The 19,487-nt window shown below is 36.6% G+C and overlaps 2 protein-coding genes across 3 annotated transcripts in view; one reads left to right on the top strand and one right to left on the bottom strand.

Annotated features, from left to right (window-relative positions):
* Window positions 1-9,682, bottom strand: part of LOC107741414 (O-acetyl-ADP-ribose deacetylase MACROD1-like) — a 58,772-nt gene extending 49,090 nt beyond the window's left edge. Inside the window, exons 1-3 of the mRNA XM_016554140.1 lie at window positions 9,009-9,682; window positions 8,531-8,623; window positions 8,221-8,331 (exon numbers count right to left, since the gene is read on the bottom strand). Of these exons, the coding sequence (XP_016409626.1) occupies window positions 8,221-8,331; window positions 8,531-8,623; window positions 9,009-9,408 (604 nt within the window). The 5' untranslated portion in view covers window positions 9,409-9,682. The remainder of the gene's footprint in view (window positions 1-8,220; window positions 8,332-8,530; window positions 8,624-9,008) is intronic.
* Window positions 9,683-10,580: 898 nt separating this feature from the next.
* On the top strand, window positions 10,581-19,435 carry LOC107741613 (fermitin family homolog 3-like). 2 transcript variants are annotated; one of them, XM_016554383.1, is made up of 15 exons: window positions 10,581-10,703; window positions 11,460-11,584; window positions 12,285-12,518; window positions 12,619-12,735; window positions 13,766-13,934; window positions 14,019-14,121; window positions 14,209-14,316; window positions 14,445-14,573; window positions 14,716-14,762; window positions 15,162-15,286; window positions 15,691-15,797; window positions 16,871-17,086; window positions 17,194-17,318; window positions 17,500-17,641; window positions 18,196-19,435. In XM_016554383.1, the coding sequence occupies exons 2-15, from the start codon at window positions 11,461-11,463 to the stop codon at window positions 18,373-18,375; spliced, it is 1,926 nt and encodes a 641-aa protein (XP_016409869.1). In that variant the 5' UTR covers window positions 10,581-10,703; window position 11,460; the 3' UTR covers window positions 18,376-19,435. The 2 variants fall into 2 exon arrangements, with proteins under 2 accessions (XP_016409869.1, XP_016409860.1); XM_016554374.1 differs by having other exon boundaries at window positions 11,457-11,584.
* The last annotated feature ends 52 nt before the right edge of the window (window positions 19,436-19,487 follow it).

Here is a 19,487-nt window from a genome sequence, read left to right as displayed (position 1 = left end):
TTTTCATTCGGCACACCCCTATTCCAAAGTACCCTTTGTGCCTCCTTTAGTCTGTTTTCAAAACATTGTTCTTAATGGGCAAAAACCCTCTGGAACATGCTTAAAATACCAATAATAGTCAGAAGGTGCCAGGGATACCACTCTTTGTGTTGATGTCATCCAATATTCAGATGATAATTGAAGCTGTTTTTGCATCTTAGTACCAATGATTATCAGTGTCATAAAACTAGCTCATTTTAAGGGTTAGCATGATGATGATGAGTTCTGGGACCAGGTTCATATAGATTTAAATTTACTACCTGGACTTTACTGTGTATATATGCACTGGGGAAAACTGATGCCTTTCCATTCTGGGGGATACTGACGACGACAACAAGAAAAAGAAATCTTTTTGGGGTGTGTTATTCAAATTCTAATTCTCAGTTCTCTCCCTCATTTTATGGGATTTTCCTTTATTCTCTCTATTTCTTTTGCACGCAGCACGGGGACTTTGTTCCCAACCAAGAGAGCTGACAGTGGTGATAATGGTTTTGACAATGAAAGATCTCAAATTGCTACTGGGTTTCTTTTCTTTTAATGGGAGTGGGAAAAGTGGGGTAGAAAGAGACAAAAGGAAAGAGATGAAGGCGCAGAAAAAGGTTTCATGTTCACAAAGAAAATTTGTCTAAAAAAATAAGACACTGAAAAAGTGGATATCTTATGTCTGGAAAAAAAAAATCACATTTTCCATTCCCCACATGGAGGTTTCAAGAACAGTCAAACACAATATATGAAGCTCAGTAGTTTTACCTGCTCAACAACAGACATGTATTTCAATTATGACAAAAGGAATGACTTCAAAAAATCTGAGGTCATTTTAACTAAATAGAAAGACAATCATGACAGGGGGCAACACTAATTGATGAATGAACTCAAACTGACACGCTGACATAGATAATGCAGTCAATTTAGCATGTAAAATAGCAAACTAAAGGGCAACTAAAGGACATACCAGAAAACATCATGGACACTAAATCTAGTAGATGAATAGAAAAAATTCAGACAACATTAACATGTCATCTCTTTACAATCTTTGTGTGTGAAACAGTGTGTATCTACAACCCAGAGGTGCAGGAAAAACAGAAATCAGGGATTTATAAAATATGTAACACTGTGAACCTCTGCATCTTGTGTGTGGGCTAAGAAGGAAGAGAGAGAACTAAGGTCTTTAACTGATTAAAGACAATCCACTTTTTTCCACAGTCTGACTTTGTGTGACTTAAATGCAGCATTAGCCGAGAGTAGCAAGTTAGGAACACTAAATGGATATCCGTACCGGATCTGCAATTTTCCAGCCTTTTCTGATGCATTTTAAAAGTGAACTATTCAAAAAGTAGTCCATGTAAATCACGTCTTTCTCTCCTTATAGATATGGATATACATCATGATGAATAGTAAATAAAGCTTGTTATCTTTTTCATTCATATATGTATCATTAAAAGTTGTGATGAAATACATTGTCAATGTGTATGAAGTTAATGAGAAGCTATAGAAATATATCATCTATATTCCAAGAAAACATTTTCCCTGTACTTTAAAATAATAACAAATTCACACATCATGTATGAGACAAAATCCCCTTGTCTGGGCCTTGTGAAGCTAAACAGTTTAGATAAAATCTCCATGGTGGCATTGATAGGCATATATGGCGAAACACTCGTCTGCTGGAAGAGTGAATAAGGAAAAGAGTATCCAATTTCACAGTGTCTATTTAAGAGCAAACATGCCTCCAATCTGGAGAGCGTGGTAATGCCTGTGTAAGCAATGTAGAGATCAATATAATAAGAGGGGGGAAGCACGGTATACAGTATCCAAGAAAGAATGGCCTTTAAACACAAGCTCTTCAATAGCTTAATGTGTACATAAAAGCAGCACGTGCTGTGTCCTCAGCACAGTTTCTCAGACAGCATACAGTTCAATTAGTTATTTGCACCTGTTCCCCAACCCATTTCTCAAATGAATATAATTCTAGATAATTGGAAAACAGCACCTTCTTTCATAGCGATTTACAATTCACAGCAACATCAAATTATTGAGTCTTATTATGCATGAGGACAGCTGAAGACAGTTGCAGACACTGACATATGGATGAATCCACAGTAACAGCATCTATAATGATCCACAAAAGGCAAAGAGTATCTGAAAGTAGCTTTTGCCACTAAAATTACCAGTTAAAAAGGCCAACTTCACTATACCCAACAATTAACTTGAGAGTTTGACAAGTCCCAATTACTGGTAAATCAAATCCCGAGAAGCTACACCAAGGGGCTTCACAGCACCTCTCACATTATACCTAGCGAAACCAAACTAAGAATTACAATTACACCTTTCCAAACAGCAGCAGCAACTCTCAGAAGTCGTCCCTGATGAACCGCATACCTCTTTTCCCTGCATTTACCACATCGGGTCAATTAGACTAATTAGACTGAGAGGAGACCAACAATTTCACATTCCTTCATTGGAGCTAAAGTGGCGATTGATTGTGAGAGAACGGTATAGGTGGGAGGCTTTTAACGAGGCCTAAAATAATTGCTATGAGGCTGCCATTCTGCAAACATGCTCAGATCTTTCTTTCTTTTTTAATCCTAAATCATTCATATCATTAAAGGTTCAGTAACTGAAAGCTGATTCCAAAGCCTTGGGCATCAAACAGAATTCAATCATGGAACTACATTTGGGAATTTCTGGACGTTTCAAAATATATGAATGAACAGCTCATATTCTCCTTCAATTTATATTCATTGTTCAAATACATGTTTAAACCTTTTTTCTTCTTTCAAATTGCCGCAGTATTCAACAAAACAAACTAAATTGGCTAAAACGCTATATAAAAGAAAAGCCATTTCACTGAAATGAAATTTTCTAAGTGACGCAGACAGAATGAATTTATTAGGGTTGTGTGTGTGACAACCATTTCCCTCCAACAAGCTTGGTTTCCAATTAGCAACAATGTGGCATATGCTGAGAGATGTGAGATTTCTCAGTGTGAACTCATTTTAAATTCGCCTACACTGGTGAGAGGGGTCTGAACCACCAGCTAAGGATGCTGAGCTTCATTTGCAACAGATAACAGATTTAATGGCTTATGCTCTTTGACAAATAAGCTGCATTTTCAGTCCTATTTAGAGATGTCTACACATTTTACATACGCCTGTGTGGCGCTATCCACACTCCCTGCTATAGCTGTGTGAATATCACAAGCTTTCTGTGAAAGGAAGACATATCAGTGTGAATTATGCATACCGTCAAACCCGGCAGTGAAGGCTAAAACTGCACAGGCAGAAATGCAGCATTACTCCCTTCATTCTCATCCATGCCTCTCTCCTCTGTCTGTGGGGCTATTTTTCTGGCTGAGGGTAAAGATAGAGTTCTGCGCTACACGTCTTGGGGCTTTCTAGATTATTCCGCAGTCAGTCAAAAGTCGAAAAAAAAAACTAGTAACCTTAAGTCCATCCACAGTGCCCTCCACTTTCTTTTGCTGCTTTTTATAATACAGAAATTCAATCAAATCCATCCAATTTCATTTTTTCTATTTTTAAGAAATTTAATAAAAACTCTTAGCTCCATTTTAATCTATACTGCATGGCGTCACTCTTATCTGGGATCGTTTCTGTATCTGTGTCTGCAATATCGCTTATCTGTAACTCTGAACACCGACACTCGTTTTGAATTCCCAGCAGAATATGAATAAACATGGAGGGCGAATGCAATTTCTCCCATGAGCAAACATTGTGAGGCAACACTCCAAATAATCTTCATTAAACAACACTGTTTATTCTGTTTCGAGGTTATGATCCTACATCATAACCTTCCCCTAATAATAATAATAATATTTTTTTTATTTTATTCTTTTTGTACTTTTCAGTTGTAAAACCGACAAAGGGCATGTGGTTTTTCTCACAAGCCCAATCACAATACACTATTCACAATGTAATGCAACTTAATAAACCAATACAGGACAGTATATCCTCTCCCACTAACTAGATGGATGGGTGGATTGACAGAGCGATGGATGGCTAGTGGCGTAAAAAGGATGTTTATCCCTCCCTCAACCCCTGCTCTCGGAAGGACAGTTTCTAAGTGCTTGTGGATTTTATGTTTATGGTGTTTTATAGGGCAGATCCAGGAGCCAAGAGCTGTAAAATGCTGTGAGAGGGAGGAGAGAGAGGACAGGGGGTGGAGGCAATGTTATTGTAAATCCAATCTTTATTGAGAACAACAGACAAACAGTCCTCCCCACTCCAGCCCACCTCTCCATCACTCTCCCTATTCTCAAAGTTTGTACGTTTTTGCTCAGTTCAACGGTTGTTCAATTCTGACCTTCATAAGAGTCTAGTAAACACACGGGCAAACTATGGCCCTCGACGTGGTTTAATCCAGGTCAATAATCCTGAAATTTTGTCATTCGATAGCTCTGTTATCGCTCAGTAGCACCTAACGAGCCTCCACAAGCATTTAACAAAGGATCCAAACCAAAATACTCAATCAGATCTTTAAACCTGCACAACTTGCCCAATATTTTACTCAGTTCACCCAAATATGGCAACCATGAGCGTGTTCTCTCAGTCTACTGTGAAGGGTGCCACCAAACATCTAACTGCATGTTGGAGATGATTGATCTCCAGTGCTATATTCTGTTCAAAGGAAAGCTGTTGCTTGGTGCTACTTACATCTCAGTGATACCTTTTAATAAAACACAGACCTGTTTCCCAACTCTGGTTGTGGTATACATCCAACACTGCACATTTTGGATGTCTCCCTAATCAAACACACCTGCATTTAAGACATCCACTCTTTAGTAGAGTCTCGAAGACCTGAAATGGGAATGTCAGATAAGGCATCCAAAATGTACAGTCAATGGGGGATTCAGGACCAGGGTTATGAAACACTACATTACGTGACACTTGTTGGATCCAGGCAACCGCTCAGCACCTAACTTAAAATTATGTTTTTCATGACAGTTTTCTATAATATGCACACGTGAGCATGACACTTTTCTCTTGATAATGATTCCTCTGTGTACTACTGAAACACACAATAACCTGGGAATACTACCTAATACTATACTGTTTCTAAGAGTCTAAAGCTCTTAGTTTACCATTTTGTAAATATGAATCATAAACTCTCCAGGAAAGTAGAGGGAAGTCAAATAAACCTTGTATAATGCCTGGTGAAAATTGTCTACCTTTGCAGAGCAATACTGAAGGTAGTTAAAAAAATGAACTGAGTGGCCCCATTAGCCAGATATACTTCAGAAAATTGTGTGTCATTTATTAAGATGAGTACATAGACTTCTCACAGTTTTTAGAATACAAGAGCATTGCATCTCAAAGGTAATTGCACCCTCCATTTAAAACCCAATATGGCCCCTTTGCCAAAAATCTTGCTCACCCTGGTGTAGCAGCTTCCACAGATGAATATGTAAAGATAAATGGAATCAAAATAATCACTGCACTGTAACATTTGTAAGGTGACTGGTCAAATGCATGATCACAGAATTATATACACTATAATAAAAAGATAAGGGTGGTTTTCTTTGAACAGTACATGTATCATTTTCATCACATTAATGTGCTGCACTCAAAAAATATTTAGACCTAAATTTTACATTTATGTATTTGAATTGCATATAAAATTTCCATCTATTTGGATTACACAGTTTTAACAAACTAATAAACTTAATGTAATGCATATTTGTCATTCATACATAAATGAGACGGATAAGATTTCTGTAATACTACTATTAAACTGACTGTGTTTTGAATACACAACAATATATATACTTCAATAAATCCAATTCAACTAATTGAAGCTAGCCATATTTTAACAATGTTCATACTTTTTAACGGAGTAAAATGTATTTGTTTCTTACAATGAACAGATTTATGCTGATTCTATTTGAATACATTCACTTTGAATATGATTTGTTAAATAAAATCAAATAGATGCAAATAGTTGATAAACTATGCCATGATTTTTGTGAAGAGGGCAGAAATCATTCATTTATGTATGACCGACAAATATGCATCACATTAAATTAGTTTGTGTTAAAACTGTGTAATAAATAGGCCTATGCACAATTACATAATTCTTAAAATTAGGCCCATATATTTTTTGAGTGTACTGGACTCAAAAATGACTCAGGCAAGTCATTTCACTCGGCGGCCATCTTTGAAACGCCTCTCGGGCATGCAAGTGCAGCTCCTATTTCTTTGAATGGGGAAACATCAAATTCTTCAAAACTGTTCACCAAGCTTACGATTAAATTTCACATTTGAAATCACCAATGAAATCTGACAACAACTGCCTTATAAATGTTGTTTATTTGCATTTTTTTTTTAAAAAGCGTATTTTTCAGGCTAGACCAGCTAGTGCACATGCGCAGTCCTAAGTGTGCGTCGCAGAACGCTGACTGTTTCTATAGCAAACGGGATTTCTAACGGCAGCTGCAGTGACGCGATGACTTTACCGATTAGTGATTGGCTCTTTTACTCAAAAGGCGGGGCTTTTCGATAGAGCGGCCATATTGAGCGTTGCATTTTCCCTCATTCAAAACTATACGAGTGACACGTCTTGGATATTCTATAGTCTTTGGTTATACCTGCGAAATCTATAAAGCAACATGCTTGCGCTCACTTGGGTACTTAGGTAAGTGAGATGCACACTTAGCAGTCCTGGGAAGTTCATTCCAACCTCTAAATTAATGACCACTGGACAGTCTGTTAATCCTCACGCTTTTACACCAAGACCTACGGCCAGCCGATCAATGCGTCAACTGGCAGAGATGAATCAATGCCCTCTCTGACAAACCCCTCTCTTTCTCTCCGTGCCCACTCTTAGTCCTTTGACTTTTCAGCTTCTTTTTCTCCTCGCCCACTTCTTCTCTTTCTGCTCATGTTCCGAACAAGTCTGAAAACGATCTCTCTGCATGCCTGTTTCAATGAGCTCCATTAGGCCGACTAGCAGTAAGCAGTAAGCATAAGGTCCTGTGGTAATATGATTGCTAAAACATTAACCAGTCATTGCTTTTCTTTATGGCAGCTTAGAGTTGATGATGGAGAAATAATAAACCTGAGCACTCTACTAACACTGTATGAATATGCTAATGTCAATATGCTAAATACCTGGAATATGCTGACTCTAACAGCAGTATATTAATTATCAAAATGATTCATTTCCTGACCTAAAATGGACCTTAGTCAGGGTAGATGACATATTTATTTTAACACGACTGAAAACAAGACTGAGGGACAGATGTATAGTCCTAAAGTCTTAGTTCGCAGCTAATTTTTACAGTCAATCTTTTGGAATGATGTACTTTAGTATTGAACAACTGACACCAATGTACACAACAGTATAACCCACTGAATATGCTGTAAATATGTCCCTCACAACCTTGTTTTCTTTGGCGAAATTAAATATAGCTATTCTGACTAAGGTTTGCAAGTGCATCTTCACTAAAATGCAACTGAGAGAGTTTTTAGTCTGTCATTTTAGTGCTTGACTTGTCTCTTTAGCTATTTAAAGGATGCAAATGTGAAAAGCTGAGAAGTTCCTGAAAGTCACTTTGTTCTGCAACTGCCAAGAACAAACTGGCAAATGCAGATGAATGTTATGAAACCTTCAGGTGTGTCTACAAAGGGACCGACTGGATACCACACACAGACAGTAAGCTCTATCTCCACCTAGTGACATGACATCTACCGATGAGGATTGCTGATGATTTCTGCTCTTTCTAAATGGCAACTTTTATTAAAATAGTACTGGAAAAAGAGCAATATGGATGAACACACAGACAGTAAGCTCTATCTCCACCTAGTGACATGACATCTACCGATGAGGATTGCTGATGATTTCTCTCTAAACTCAAATGGACATTAAGTGCTGCAAATCAAGAAGTTGAAAGGTTCACTGCCTTATTATATAAAAACAGGGCCAGAGCACTAGAGCTCAACTCAACTGTGCCAAATTCTCCTACGTATTGCATATTTTCAACAAAAATGACTCTTGCGATTATGGTAAAAAATTTATAAAAAAAAGACTCTGCAAAAAAATATCTTAACAATAAACTGCTGAATCTGTGTTTTAAGTTTATGATATATGGCGCTCCTGGGAAACAATAAAATCATTTGGCAGACCAGGTAACGTAGACTATGAATTTTCCTGTACTTCAATTCTCACCTGCGTTGGTGATTGCGTCGATCTCCAGTTTTGTGATGTCACCACTGAAGAGGGATATTTTCCTATTCAGCTCTTCATTGACTTTGTACCGAGGCTTACAAGAGGAGTCACCTAAGAGGAAGCACACAGTAATGTTAACATGTATTTACACCAAACAACCCCTATATAAGTTCTTCATACAACAATATATTCATGTCTTCATCCTTCTAAGAATTTATGGACTCCAGGTTAAATTGTTTTAGGATTTAAACAAAAAGACTCACTTTTCGTATTTTTATACATGATGAGTGTTTTAGTGTGTTTTGTTCACCTGAGGGACTCCAGACAGGAATCTTCTCCAGAGGAATGAAGTCAACCCTGTACATTTCCCTCCTCTTCTCCTTATCCATGGAGCAAAGCTTTTCTACCAAAGATAAATATGATGAATGAATAAAAATAAAAACATGTCATTTTATTTTTATTTAGACATTTCAGGGCTCAGTTTGATGATATTGATCAATTCAAAGATTCTGACTGGTCAGTTAAAACAAAAAACTTCGATGCTGGCTTGAGTCTAGTCTGAAAGTTTTAAATAGTTTAGATAGATAGATAGATAGATAGTCGGGAGAATGTACAGTCATTTGCAAATTAGTCTCGAAGAGACACAAGAGCCAGATCAACCTGGTGGCAGTAATATATTTCTTAATTATTCTAGTTAAATTATATTTATTTCTGGTTCTCTGTCAGTGAAGTGTGTGTTGGTTGGACAGCGGTTCTGACATCTGTACACTCTCTAGGGAGGGACTCACTCTTCGCCTCTTTCCAGTCACTGCTCTCAGAATCCAGGTTCAGGGCGTGCAGCGTGCTCGTGCTCAGAGAGGCCAGCACCGCAGCAGAGACCCCCACGGCGCCTATAACAACCCTGGTGACGCGGCGCGGCTTAACAGCCCCTCCACTCTGCCTGTGAAGGGACTTTGAGGCCGTGGAAACCTTCTCCCACCTGTCTGCTTTACGTAAGACCCCCGGGGAGGGCAGCACTTTGATACTCGCAGACCCTCTGCCCGCGCCGCAGAGAGCATGAAAGGAGCGATGTGCAAGTCTGCTGATGAAATTGAGATGACTCGGACATCTGTTTCCAGCGCTGGAAATGAACCCAACGCTTTTGGAGAGCGAAACACGAGCAGCAAGTTTTGACATCTGAAACGCCATTGTGTGGTCTTGACAGCTGGCAAATTTAAAGTTTAAAGCCCGAATGTCTCCCGTCTGCGCCTTGATTTTATCCTTGTTTCGATTTGGAGTTAGTTGTAACAAGCAGTTTTATAGCTTTTTATAGCTTTAAATAACAATAGTGAAATTGAAACTCAACTGTCTTGACTGATACAATGAAAGCAAATGGGACTATACCAATATGTAGGGGTCCATGAATTCAATCGCAAGCGCTTCTCGTTATTTGGACTGTCCCGGATCAACATCATTCATCCTTTACTGACATCTAGCGGCAAAACGGTGTAAGCGCGATATTTTAGTCAAGCTGTCTTGTTACTAATCATTTTGGTTTGACTTATACAATTGACATAAAGTTTTATCAACGTTCTGATTTTGGATTAAACTTTATACGAATTTAGGTGCTGGTCACTATTTTTAGTTTCTTAACCATTTTTATTGGTAGTAGTATCGTGACACTGAAGACTGAAGTAATGACTGCTGAAAATTCAGCTTTACCATCACAGGAATCAATTACATTTTAAAATATATTATAATAGAAAAAATACTTTTAAACTGTAATAATATTTTAGAATATTTCTGTTTTTACTGTATTTTTCATAAATGCATCCTTGGTGAGAATAAGAGACTTTCAAAAACATTTTGAACAAATTTTTGACTGGCAGAATATAATTTTTTTAATCAATTTATTTATAAAACAAATACAAAACGAGTTCTTGGACAGGTAAAGTTTTTTTTTAAGTGTACAAATATTTACTCTCAGTTAATATAAAACATTTAGATGAAGATAAAATTGCACTGAAATGTGATTTTTTTTTACCCGTTTATATCTTTTTTTTCTTCTTCTTCTTTTGTGCGATGTTGGCTAAATAAACACTCTACAGAAGCCTCTCTTTCATATTATTTCAACTGATAAAATAATTTGAGCATAGCACCATTTTACACTGTGAAAAATAACAATACATAATTCCTATACACTCAGTTGTCTCTGCAGTATTTATAACTATCATGATTCTAAGTGCCTGAGTTTTTGTTGTCTTGTGTAATAGCGCATTTAGTGTGAAAACAACACAGTTCCGTTACACGGAAGCTGACAAAAGAGGAACACCCTTTTTAGTCAGTTTTGACATACCATGAAAAACCACAACTGATTTTAAGCAGCAGAGGGGTCTTGTCCATATGAGTGTGTGTTTGTCTGTGTATCTCAGACCTACCAGCATTTAATTGACCGCAAAAGAGGGAGACACTATCGTCAGCAAATCCAGAGTAAAAGAGAAAAGGTAACAAAATTATCATTATTTGACTTATATTTTGAGCTATTAACAGTGAGTCATTTAAAACAGTAACAGTGAGATATTTCTGTAGTCACTTTATTTCAGATCATGAACAAACAGGTGATCATTTAGAATAGAAATTTACAATATAATTCAATATTAAGGTGGTTAAATTACATCTAAAGCATTTTATTTATATAAACTGTATATTATCTAAAGGTGTTTATTAGCTACATATTGCCCTATTTTGCAGTGTTGTGTCTACATAAACTTACGTTATTGTGGCGTTTAAATTACATTTATGTTACAGTTTAAAAAGTCATGAAGTTGAGTTGTTCAGTAATATTTTATGATGTTTCTTGAGTTTGGGTCTATTTCAGGTTTCAGTTTCAGTTAGCTATATTCAGAATTATCACACACACACCCACACGACCAATACATATAAACCAACACACCCCATTACATGCACTGATGGATTAGATGCTTGACCAAAAGAGGAAATGTGGTTCCATGTGATTCATATAAACAGGAAGTATCAGCCTCAGTGAACTTAACTAGGAGCAAGACAGCATGATCACACTGAGCTGGTGATGTGTCACCACCATTACCTTCAGTATGATTATGTTAAACATGTGATATACAGCTGCTCATCATTTCTCATTCCATGCTCAAAACTGATCATTTGATTTCAGTAGTGTACAGAACAGCTTATGTTTGAAAAAACCTCATTGTGTCCATATTTTTGGGATCTCTCGGCAGCAGAATGGCAGCGTGGGACCTTACAGTCACAGTGGAGGATCTTGGTCCTGATGCCCCACCCCTCCAAATCAGTGTGGCCTCTGACCTGCACATTGGTGGAGTTATTCTCAAATTAGTTGAGCAGACCAGTGAGTTATGCTCAAGATGCTATTATACTTGCTAATAAAAAGATGCATTCCATTTTTTAGCTGGAACTAATACTATAACAGCAATATGACACACATAAGATTTACATGTACTACCATTAAAAAGTTTGTGATCAATATGTTTAAAAAAAAAAAAATGAATACTTTAATTGAGTAAGGATGCCTTAAAGACTTTTACATTCTTAGAATAGATGTAGGCTGTTCTTTGGAACTTTATATTCATTAAAGAATTATCAACACAATATGTATCATGGTTTCAACAAAATTTTTTCAGCTTTATATAAATAACCGTTTTCAGCATTGATAATAATAAGAAATGTTTCTTGAGGACCAAATCAGCATATTACAATGATTTCTGAAAGGATCATGTGACTATAAAGACTGCAGTAATGGCTGCTGAAAAAAAATCATTTTAAAATAGAAAACCATTATTTTAAATTGTAATTATTTTTCCAGTTTCGTGCTCTTTCTGTATTTTTTATCTAATAAATGCAGTCTTGGTGGGCATGAGTGACTTCTTTTAAAAACATTAAAAAACCTTACCTACCCCAAACTTTTGAATGATAGCATATTGTCAACAGCACAACAAATTTTCCCATATTTGTAAAAACTGTGTTTAGAATTAAGTATGGTTCCTAAATCTTTATTCGCCCTGTGAAATGTTCCTGTGTTTTATTTCTAGATCTGAAGAAGGACTGGTCCGATCATGCTCTGTGGTGGGAGCAGAAGCAGCAGTGGTTGCTGAGGACCGGCTGGACACTGGATAAATGCGGGGTCCACGCAGACGCTCGCCTCGTCTTCACCCCACAGCACAAGCCTCTGCGACTGGGCTTGCCGAACGGGGCTACGCTGAAAATGCGAGCCTGTTTCTCCAGTTCTGCATTTCGCACGGTCATGGGCATCTGCAGGGTTCTCAGTAAGTGAAGGATCAAGATTGAATCCAACACCCCCTCTATAAGCAATCTGTTACTAAGTTTCAGGTTTCCATTTCCAAAACGAATCTTTGTTGCTTTCAGATTTACGTCACCCAGAGGAGCTCTCCTTGCTCCGTCCTGTTGACGAGAAAAAGAAAAAGAAAGACAAAGATTCCTCAGAAGAGCTGTATGATCTCACAGATGTTCCTCTAACCGCAGGTGCACAAAATAACACATTAAAGAAGCTTTTAATACACTGCTGTTCAGCAAGGAGTCACTGGAGTCAGCAAGATTGTATGCTCATCAAGGCTGCATCGACTTGATCAAAACGATTTTTTAAAATTTAAAATACAGTAAAAACAGTACTACTATGAAATATTATTACAATTTAAAATAACTGTTTAATACATTTTAAAATGTAGTTTATTCCTTTGATTTCAAAGCTGAATTTTCAGCAGCAATTACTCCTTCAGTCTTCAGTGTCACAGGATCCTTCAGAAATCATTCTAATATGCTGATTTGCTGCTCAGGAAACATTTATTATTACCAATGATGAAAAACAAAGATTCCTCAGAAGAGCTGTATGATCTCACAGATGTTCCTCTAACCGCAGGTGCACAAAATAACACATTAAAGAAGCTTTTAATACACTGCTGTTCAGCAAGGAGTCACTGGAGTCAGCAAGATTGTATGCTCATCAAGGCTGCATCGACTTGATCAAAACGATTTTTTAAAATTTAAAATACAGTAAAAACAGTACTACTATGAAATATTATTACAATTTAAAATAACTGTTTAATACATTTTAAAATGTAGTTTATTCCTTTGATTTCAAAGCTGAATTTTCAGCAGCAATTACTCCTTCAGTCTTCAGTGTCACAGGATCCTTCAGAAATCATTCTAATATGCTGATTTGCTGCTCAGGAAACATTTATTATTACCAATGATGAAAACAGTTGTGCTGCTTAATATTTTTGTGGAAACTGTGATACATTTTTGAGTATTCTTTTGATGAATAGGAAGTTTAAAAGAACATAATTTATTTGAAATATAAATATTTTGTAACATTATACATGTCTTTACTGTCACTTATGATCAGTTTAATGTGTCCTCGCTGAATAAAAGTATTAAAAAAAATACTTACTGACCCCAAACTGGAACGGCATAGGCCTAAATTTAATAATAATAACACGCAGTTATCATTTTGGTCACAGTATTTTAGTTTAAAGTGGATTTTATCTGGACGTAGGCTCTGTTCAAGCTCTGTACAATGGCATGCCGGCTCATTTTGCTGACTCTCCGAAGACCGAGGCTGTCTATAAAATGCTGTCTGTCAGCTTGCCCTCATCTGCCCCTGAAGCCATCGCTAAACTCTACCGGCCAGCCAGTGTGGTGGACAAAACACATATTCACACCAGGTGCAGCAGAGAAACAAACACAGACTTTAAAAAATATTAATCCACATTTCATCCTTAATATAAATGCTCTTCTGTTCCCTGGAGGTGGCTGGATTCATCTCGTTCACTAATGCAGCAGGGAATACAAGAGAATGACAAACTATGGCTTCGTTTCAAATACTACACTTTCCATGATATGGATCCCAAGGTAGGGGTGTTTGGTTAGGACATGTGTGGAAAAGGACAAAGTTTTCTAAGAGTCAAGAAATTAAAATCGATTCTCTCTTTGTTGTAGTATGATGCAGTGCGTTTGACGCAGTTGTATGAACAAGCTCGCTGGGCTATACTTTTGGAGGACATAGACTGCACAGAAGAGGAAATGATGCTGTTTGGAGCCCTGCAGGTAGAAAACCTAACAGAGAAAACCTAACAAATAATACTGCCGTGGAAACTATAAATCAGATTAGTAAAATTAGCATTAAAGGAATAAACACAAAGGCATTTACCTCTCTTTCTCACTCTCTTATTCAGTACCACATAGGAAAACTGTCCTTGTCTCAGGACATGGTCTCTTCCTGTCAAGGGATGGATGACTTGGAGTCTGCCCTGAAATCCCTGGAGGTCAAGATGGTGGGAGATAGCAACAGCACAGACATGCTGGTGAGAGACACATTCCTCTGTATTAACAGAACAGTCAAAAAGGGGACATGGAGATTGAATTGCAGAGATGCAGAGACAGATTCAGAGGTACTAAATCTACTATCAGAAGTACTATCAGTAAAAATCAGATTTACTTTCACAGGAAAGCATGACTGCTCCAGAGCTGAATGACTACTTGAAAATTTTTCGGTAAGGTTATTTCCTTTGGCCAAGTGCACTGAAAAAAAATAAAAATGTTGGGGTAGAAACAGTTTTCACTCATAAATCGCAAGTAAATTTCAGAAACAATTACAAAGAAACAAGTTTGAAACAGTTTGGATAAAACATGAAAATTTTAAATCGAAAAATTAAAATAGTATTTTCTTGTAAAATATACTCCAAAAATCTTTGTGGCATAGAGGAGAAACAATAATGTACAGTATGTGGAAAATAATGTGTTTTTTTAACCTTAAACCGCATAAACACATTTCATTACACCAAATACACAAAATAATGTTCTTAAAAGCAACATCATATGACCCCTTTAACAACCTCGAAAAAAAATAAAGTGCATAATCATTTGATATTTGATCATTTTCCACCCTGCAGGCCTAAGAGACTAACTCTTAAGGGTTACAAGCAATACTGGTGCAAATTTCAGGACACATCGATCTCCTATTATAAAAGCAAAGAGGACCGCTATGGAGAGCCCATTCAACAACTGAACCTGAAAGGTCATTTTTATTTTATTTTCACCCAATATTGAAATTTTGCTACATGAGAGAGACAGATGAAAGTGATTGAGTGAACTGAACATGCTGCAGTAGAAAAAGAGAACAAAAACTAAGTTGGATAAGTAAAACTTCAATAATAAAATCTAATTGGTACAGTAGATAAATCCCCTGGCCTTGTTAAGTCTTATGAAAAGAAAGATTTTGCATCGTTCCTTTAATAAATTAAGGTCAATGCATTATGTATGCTCCACCGTCAATGAGTCATTTCTGCATGCAGCTTCCCACACTGTGCTTGTACAACATGTGAATATGTTTTCACACCTCAGTCAAGGCTGAAGCCAAAGTAGACACACTCATCAGTGTAATGAGGCCATGTTATCTGAAACACATCTGCTTCTCTTTAGGCTGTGAGGTTGCCCCTGATGTCAATGTAGCAGGCCAGAAGTTCTGTATCAAACTCCTCATTCCTGCACCAGAAGGCATGAATGAAATCTACTTGCGATGTGAAAATGTATGTAATTGTCGATAACATTCATTTGTAAATGAAAAATCATCAAGGCTGCATTTATTTGATCAAAAAAAAAAACTGCAAAAACTGTAATACTGTAAAATGTTATTACAATTTCAAATAATTGTTTTATATTTTGGTCCCACTTTATATTAAGTGGCCTTAACTACTATGCACTTACATTTAAATTAATAATTTGGTACAATGCACTTATTGTGTACATACATGGTTTTACATTGTACTTATATTTTTAAAATACCTGCATGTAATTATATCTGTAATTAATTTCTGTAATTACATTTCTGATTACACTGTTGACCCATCCCTTACAAACCTGTCCCTAACCTTAACCATATCCCACCTCAATAGCAGCAAAAGTGTTTTGCAATACAATATGAACGATAATATTGATACATTGTACTTATGTTTTGATGTTAGTACATAGTAGTTAAGGCCACCCCATCCCTTACAAACCTGTCCCTAACCTTAACCATATCCCACCTCAATAGCAGCAAAAGTGTTTTGCAATACAATATGAACGCAATAAGTACATTGTACTTATGTTTTGATGTTAGTACATAGTAGTTAAGGCCACTTAATATAAAGTTGGACCTATATTTGAATATATTTTGAAATATAATTTATTCCTGTTATAGAAAATCTGAATTTTAAGCAAATATTTTTCCAGTCTTCAGTGTCACATGATCTTTCAGAGATCATTCTAAAATGTTGATTTGCAGCTTTTCAGTACTGAAAATATTGTGATGCTTAATATTTTATGTGGAAACCATGATACATTTTTAGTATTCCTTGAAAAACAGACAGTCCAAAAGACCAGAATTATTTGATATAGACATTTTTGTTACAATGTAAAAGTATTTAATGTCACTGTTGATCAATGTAAATGCATCCTGGTTGAATAAAAATATTAATTCCTTTAAAAAAAAATAAAAAATCTGACCCAAAACTTTTTAAGATTTAAAAATTACACTTAAAATTAAGATTAACGATTAAAAACAAATTGTATTTATTTTTTAAAAATATAATTTTTTGTTCCCACCTGCCCACTGAATCAGGAGAAGCAGTATTCTCAGTGGATGGCCGCCTGTAAGCTGGCATCCAAAGGCCTGACGTTATTGGACATCTCGTATCAGAGTGAAGTAAAGAACATCCAGACGTTCCTTTCAATGCAGCGTTCCAACTCTGCAGCTCCCGCTGCACAAACTGACGACAGCATCAACACACACAGCCTCGTCTCACCGAGATACCAGAAGAAATACAAGCCCAAACAGGTAGAGTGACCATGAAATTGCGAGTTATTTCATGTTGTACTGCAATGTTTGTTTCACTTCATCTATTCAGTGTTTGTGTAGCCTTCACCTCTTCTTGTTCTTTTCAGTTAACCCCTCGTATCCTGGAGGCCTATCAGAATGTCGCCCAGCTCTCTTTGACATCTGCCATCTTGAAGTTTCTGCAGATCTGGCAAGCTCTGCCTGATTTTGGAATTTCCTACTTCATGGTCAGGTGAATAGACTAAACTTAGAGGCACAAAAACATGGTCAGCTCATTATGTACCTTTTAAACAAGCTTGCATGCACTTGTATGAGTGTTTAAGAAACAGCAGGTATGCTATAGTATGTGATAACACAAAACATTTATTTTATAATAGTCGGTGATTCAGCTTCACAGTACAATCTTTTCTTAGGTTTAAGGGCAGTCGTAAGGACGAAGTTCTGGGCATCGCTAACAACCGTCTGATCCGTATAGACCTGGGAATCGGAGATGTGGTGAAGACTTGGCGTTATAATAATATGAGACAGTGGAATGTTAATTGGGACATACGACAGGTAGGTTTCAATAAAAGTATGATAAAAATGATAATAATTGTGTGATACATTTTATTTAAATGAATGAGCCTTCATTCTTGCCCTACGCAATTTGTCCCTGACTTACTACTATTCAAAAGTTTGGGTCAGTAAAAACACACTCAACAAATATTAATCAGCACAACTGTTTTCAACATTGATAATTAGAAGAAATGTTTCTTGAGCACCAAATCATCATATTAGGATGATTTCTGAAGGATCATGTGACAATGAAGACTGGAGTAATGGCTGCTGAAAATTCAGCTTTGACATCGCAGGAATAAATTACATTTAAAAATATATTTAAAAAAAAATAAAGACAGTAATTATAAATTGTAATCATATTTCATAAAATTGTTGTTTTTACTGTATTTTTGATCAAATAAATGCAGCCTTGGTGAGAAACATCTTACCTACCGCCTTTAAACTTTTGAATGGTAATGTATGTGCTATGACCTATGACACATCTTATGTAATACACTAGTTTCACTTAGAAATTCAGTCATTCATATCATCAACACCTGTCTCTATTCTAGGTGGCGATTGAATTCGACGGAAACATTAACATAGCATTCAGCTGTGTGAACGCAGACTGTAAGGTTGTGCACGAGTACATCGGAGGATACATCTTCATGTCCACACGCTCCCGACAGCAAAGCGACACACTGAACGAGGAGCTCTTCCACAAACTCACCGGCGGCCACGAGGCTCTCTAAGCACCAAGCAACAACTTACAGAGAAAAAGAAAACATTACTGAAGCTACAACTGGAGGAAACTGATAAGAATTCAGTGTTAGCACTGCACAGCAACTGGCCATTTTGTTTTGCTTGTTTTCAATGAGTCATCATTTAGTGATCAATATGCAAGCATTGAATTAAGAATGTTAACTGTCCAGCAGTGAAACATGGATGTTTTCCATAACATGTTACACACACATGTAATGAGTCTGTATAAACCATCACACTTAATATATAACTGCCTAACAGGAAAATATGACAAAATTAATGATTTAAAATGTCCGAAAACTATCTAACTGTATTGAATTTTGTCATTATTAGCAGGGTGTCTGTATTTCTGCCATCACATGTGAGTAACAGCTCAGGAAACCACTATCATTGTCTGACCAGACAATGGTCTATTAGTCGATAGCTCACAATTTCCTATCTCTGTCCAACAGAGTTTCAGTTTCTGCACCAGGGTTATTTTTAGAAGGGTGGGAGAGTTTAGTATTGAGCTAACAAAGTGCCATCTCTGCATTGTCCTGATGAGTTCACAGCCTTGCTGATTCTCCATTATTCACAAGAAACATAATGTGTTAAAATACTGTGCATAATATTAAGCATTATGGTACACCATTATATTCATTTAAACCATGAAAAAAATGTACTATTTGAGTGTGTGTATGTACAAAGATGTTTTTGAGCTTCTAGTTGTAATTTTAACTCACTCTCAACACAAAAAAATGGCCTCAAATCTACCAAACAATGTGGCAATATTCTACATTATTTTGTAGGTTGGGATTTTTTTTCTGGTGCGTTTCAGTGTGACTTGTTGTTTATCAGTACCCATACCCATTGTGATTTCCACATTTGTATTTAGCTTTGGATAAAAGTATGTGCTAAATCACTAATCTGCTAAATCCTTTCAAGCTAAAGAAAAAAATCTAAAGGAAAGTGTAATTGGGTAATATAGGCTCTTCTCATCCATGGAGGAGAAACGCAAATACTTTTTTATACCCTTATACAGCATTTGTAATTTTGAAGAATAAATAGTACCATGTGAAAATGTTAAACTTCCTCAAACAGGTTTCTGAAACAACACCCACTG

The sequence above is a fragment of the Sinocyclocheilus rhinocerous genome, unplaced genomic scaffold (assembly GCF_001515625.1).
Source record: "Sinocyclocheilus rhinocerous isolate Xijiao unplaced genomic scaffold, SAMN03320098_v1.1 scaffold431, whole genome shotgun sequence".
Lineage (NCBI taxonomy): Eukaryota > Metazoa > Chordata > Actinopteri > Cypriniformes > Cyprinidae > Sinocyclocheilus > Sinocyclocheilus rhinocerous.
The sequence above is the reverse complement of the archived record's forward strand: the minus strand, read 5'-3'. Positions and strand labels throughout refer to the sequence as shown.